This window comes from Trichinella spiralis (genome assembly GCF_000181795.1).
Source record: "Trichinella spiralis strain ISS 195 chromosome Unknown Scfld6, whole genome shotgun sequence".
Lineage (NCBI taxonomy): Eukaryota > Metazoa > Nematoda > Enoplea > Trichinellida > Trichinellidae > Trichinella > Trichinella spiralis.
The window spans coordinates 3,156,740-3,161,340 of NW_003526945.1; the positions used below are offsets into that span (position 1 = coordinate 3,156,740).

Consider the following 4,601-nt stretch of genomic DNA (forward strand, 5'->3'; position numbering starts at 1 on the left):
TTTTTGCAACTACAGATATATATGAATTACGAATCGGTCCTTGCAGCTCGGAATATATATACATACGGTGTTCTAACTCATTTCTATATATGACAAACAGTCTTTCAGACTCAGTATATATATATACACACCCGTCTCTCAGCTCCGTATAGATATACAAACTGTCTTTCAACTCGGGTATTATATATACAAAAGCGTGTTACAGCTCCGTGTATGCATACAAAGTGTGATCTCAACTCGGTATATCAGTATACAAACTGTCTTTCAACTCCCTTTAAATATATATACAAACTGTTTTCAACTTCGTATATATATACAAACTGTCTTTCAATCACTCCGTATATATATATACAAACTGTCTTTCAACTCCGTATATATATATAAACTATCTTTAAGCTCCGTCTATTTTTGGAAGAAAACGTTTTTCTCGAAAATTTTAAAATTTAATGCGCTATAGACTTGGTTGTTTTTGCGGAAAAGAATTTAAATACGAAAAGAGCAATGATCATAACGAATTCATTTGGCGTCTATTTGAGCCGCTGGTTCAGGACGTGTCATGGCGCTTTTGACTTCGGTGCCGGCTTCTGGTGGTGCCGCGAGGGTGGTCTGGGCTGGATTGGAGGCGGGATGGGCGCTTGTCCAGCGAGGGTGGTCAATGGAGGGCCAGGGCACGGTTGGCACTGCAGCTCACCACGCTGCGAGGGCGTCCCGACGGGTGACGTGAACCGCCGTTCCAGGCATTTCCCACCTGATGCCCTAGCGCTGATGTTACTGCGCAATGGTTTTTTAAATATATTAGAAGCCGACTCTTGTGACGAGCTATACTTGATAAGCAAACAAACGGCAAGGCAATGAACGCACGAAAATTTGCATGTTAACGAGACGCGCCTAACAGAGATGAAATAATTTGACCAAACTTTCGCTTTAACACTTAAACTATAATTTTATTTAATTTATTTAATTTCGGCTATACAATGGCTTCTAGATGTGCGAAGCTATATTATCGTTAATATTGGAAAGTTCTATCTCATATCTTGTTGTTTGTGTGATTTTGCATCAACGGGAGAGGAGATTGTTTACTGAGCATGACAAACATTATTCGCACAACGTGTTAAGCACATGTTTCATGCAAATTTTTATTTGCGAAAAGAAAACGAAATATTAATCATAATGTATAACTCATCGATGTGCATGTTGCGTATACTTTGATTCTACGAAAATTCATGAATTGGATCATCTTGTAAGGTTGACTTGAAATATTTATAGGTGGATGGTTTCCAGCAACATTGGAATGGAAGACGTTCTCAAAGGACGTCTGACAAGCGTCATCATTTTTATTCAAAATGGTAAATCACGTTGCACAACTCTTCAAAATAGTTTTTCCAAATGATGAAAAGGTAATTATTTTTAAGTTACATTTTTAAATTGATTAACATCATAATATTGCTGAAAGTAGATACTGAATCTATAATAGCCCGACATAACTAGATTATGCTTTATCAAGAAGACATATATTTTGTGATAAATTTCATGATTACGTTTAGCAGCAGTGTATTAAAGTATTAAACTTTTCAAAAGGAAAATAAATATATTATAAACGAATTATTGCTGAAAATAAAATATAAAAATATAAGCACTTTCATGAAATTGTCAGTAGAGACGGCATGATGCTCATTCCACTGCAGGTTGATGTTGTAATTCATGTACACTGGCAATAAGTATAAAGCTAGGAGGTAGAAATCAGCACTTGCAGCCCAATTCACCAACATCACTTTTATGACGAATTCACTAGGAGGAATTGTACCGTCAGGTCTCAGCATGTTTATTAAATTTAATTCAGTCAAGTGAAGTCAAGTAAAAATGATCCTTCTTCGATATCTGAATTTTCAGTTGCAATAACTTTTGCTATTTTTCAAAAATTGATGATGTTTTCTCAAACGGTTGCAGAATATGTTTCATTAAAATCAGTAAATGAATGTGCATTAGTGCAGGATGTAAAGTTTGAGGGGGTAAAATGTATAAATTTTTAATAATTAGCTTCTCTATTTTGTCGTTGCATATAAGATAACAATGTTGCCGGTTTGTCACTCTTTTAAAATCACAACCGTTTTACACAATTTTTAGTACTTCAACTCAGCATGTGCATTACATTAAATTATCAATTCATTATTTTTGCGTTTTCAGTAAATGTTATGTTTTACCAAACTTCTATTTTTTTGCATTCATTTCTCTTCTTTTCAAAGTGGTTGATCAAAGTTTGATTGAAATGTTCATTAAACAATCAGTTCTTTTAAATTAATGAATGAATTTTGCTGAACACTGCAAAGTATTATCATCGTGCTTGTACAGCCTCATTTACGTAAAACACTATTTTACACTTCTTTAATTTACGCCATAATATTCTTTGTGATATACAGAGACTTTCATCTGTAACGTATTGAGGATTTTGTTGTTGTTCAGCAATTACTATAATCTTTGGTGTTGACTCATTACATTGTTATTATACGTTTTCAAAGCATACATGCATTTCTAGGTCAGAAGAGTAACTTTATGCAAATGTGATGGTAAACACTGCCGTTGGCATTCTGCTACGAGCACTTTGCGCTATGCAAATGCGGTAGCAATGTTCCTTATATAAATTTCTGTTTATTGAGAGAACTGCACTATAGTATAAATGTTCGCTGCTGAAGGGCGGTCTACTTACTTACTGCATTGCGTTATTTGGTCATTTTCATGGTTCAGTTCAACAAAACCGTTGTGATTGTTAGACTAAAAATATGAAGAAACCACGAACATCTGTTACAAAATGTATGACTTTACGTTTGCCTTATACGTCAGCCCTGACAGGTTTGCTGACAGGTATGAATTTTCATATATTTGCTATTGTTTCATACAATGTTTTCTTTCTTTTTCTTGGCACACTGCATTAAACATGCGTGCTTTTAAAGCTTTTCGTAGTTGCTTAATTTTAGTCTTTTTGAATGGAAACTAGCGCGTTGTTCTTCAGTAATGATGTTCAACTAATATCTGAGACTTTATTACGGACAAGCCAATATATAATAGTACTAATGGTATATTTTGCTCTAATTTTTAATAGTCCTTACAAATCCATTTGTGAAGTAGCACTCTGATATAGCAGTTGAACCCCTCCCGCATTATCTGTACTGTCCACTGCAATGTTTATTGCTAAGGTAACATACTTGCCCAGTTGTTGAAAGGAAATGTCTGTCACCGGGATACTGCAGTCGCACAATCACACCCCTAAATGCTTGTCACTGCTCAAATCGTGCACAAGATTGTTTCAGCATGACATAGGAAAGCTGCTGTTAGCTACAGAACACACTTTAATACTACCACCTTTGATACTTTCAGAATGGCAGTGACGTTCCCTTCATTTTTGAAATGACTCCTTAAAGTTTCTGTTATGCTATTGTATCGCCAATAGCACTGACCTATACAGATGCACCTATTTCCTATCATTGAGAAAATAACTCAATGCCCATCAATGTTGTCAGTATTGATAAATGAAGCAACGCCTGAATATTATACGTGACGATTGAGTGGAAGAACGCATATGAAAACTTCCACCTCATCCATCCTTCAACTTCTTACTCATTCCTTCCTGCTATGCTGCCCGCCCTTCTTTCCTTTCTAATGATCCCCATCATTGATCTCGTAATAATACTAAACTGAACAGAGATCGCATTAAACTGAAAATTCTTCCCCCCCCCCCCCTATTTCGAATTGAATGAACAGCACTTAGTTGTTTTTATCTCATATAAATTTAATTTCTCATAATTGCTGTCGACTAGCAATATAACCAAATCCAGGCTACTCCTGATTCTTTTGTTTTATTCTTTTCATGAAATGCAATACAGAATTGTCACCCGCATAAGTTTCTTGAATTCATTGCAAATCGTTGAGTTACTTAATTTCTGCTAGTAGGTTTATCTCATATTGTATGTGGCGCGCTGATGCAGTTCTCCATCAAGTTTGCAGTCTTACTATAAATCATCATAAGGTGTAAACAAAAGTTTAGTTAAAACAAAATTTCAATAGTAAATAAGCTGTCAAGTGGCATACCCACTGGTGTAGCTGCTTACCATCATGATATCTACGCTGCGCACTTGTTAAATTCTGTGCTGAGATGAATTGTATATTATACAATTTCTGTCGCAGTTATCATCATGAAATTTCATGACAACTGTTTAATTTTCCATAAATCTGAAAACGTATTTTATTTTCGAAACTATTTTCAGTGGAAGCTGTTTTTTATTATCCATATAATTTTGATTAGATGAAAAACATTGATAAAATATAAATTATTGAATCACCTTGTACTTTCAAGCAACTAAATTACACAACATGCATAAATTCACAGTGATAGCATTTCCGTTTATTTTTAGTAATTTGCGATGCTTCAGGTTAATAATATTTCCTTTTGGGTAATTTTAGGGAAAATAATTTGCATAACAATGCCATATTACGTAGTAATATGAAGTGTGTAAATAGAAACGTAATAAATTTCATCGTCTTGTTTCATAATGTTGCTCATAATGTTTATTTTACTGCGCTATTAGTGATGGAAATTTAGATTATTC

General features: G+C 34.6%; 2 protein-coding genes across 2 annotated transcripts; one reads left to right on the forward strand and one right to left on the reverse strand.

The window, feature by feature from the left end:
- Positions 1-554: 554 nt before the first annotated feature.
- On the reverse strand, positions 555-1,121 carry Tsp_10773 (hypothetical protein). Its single transcript, XM_003373741.1, has 2 exons — positions 1,081-1,121; positions 555-936 (listed from the first exon to the last, which is right to left on the reverse strand). The coding sequence occupies exons 1-2, from the start codon at positions 1,119-1,121 to the stop codon at positions 555-557; spliced, it is 423 nt and encodes a 140-aa protein (XP_003373789.1).
- A 149-nt stretch (positions 1,122-1,270) lies between these two features.
- Positions 1,271-2,638, forward strand: Tsp_10772 (hypothetical protein). The gene is made up of 3 exons (XM_003373742.1): positions 1,271-1,346; positions 1,891-2,009; positions 2,534-2,638. Exons 1-3 carry the CDS (start codon positions 1,271-1,273, stop codon positions 2,636-2,638), a joined length of 300 nt encoding a protein of 99 aa, XP_003373790.1.
- Positions 2,639-4,601: the final 1,963 nt, after the last annotated feature.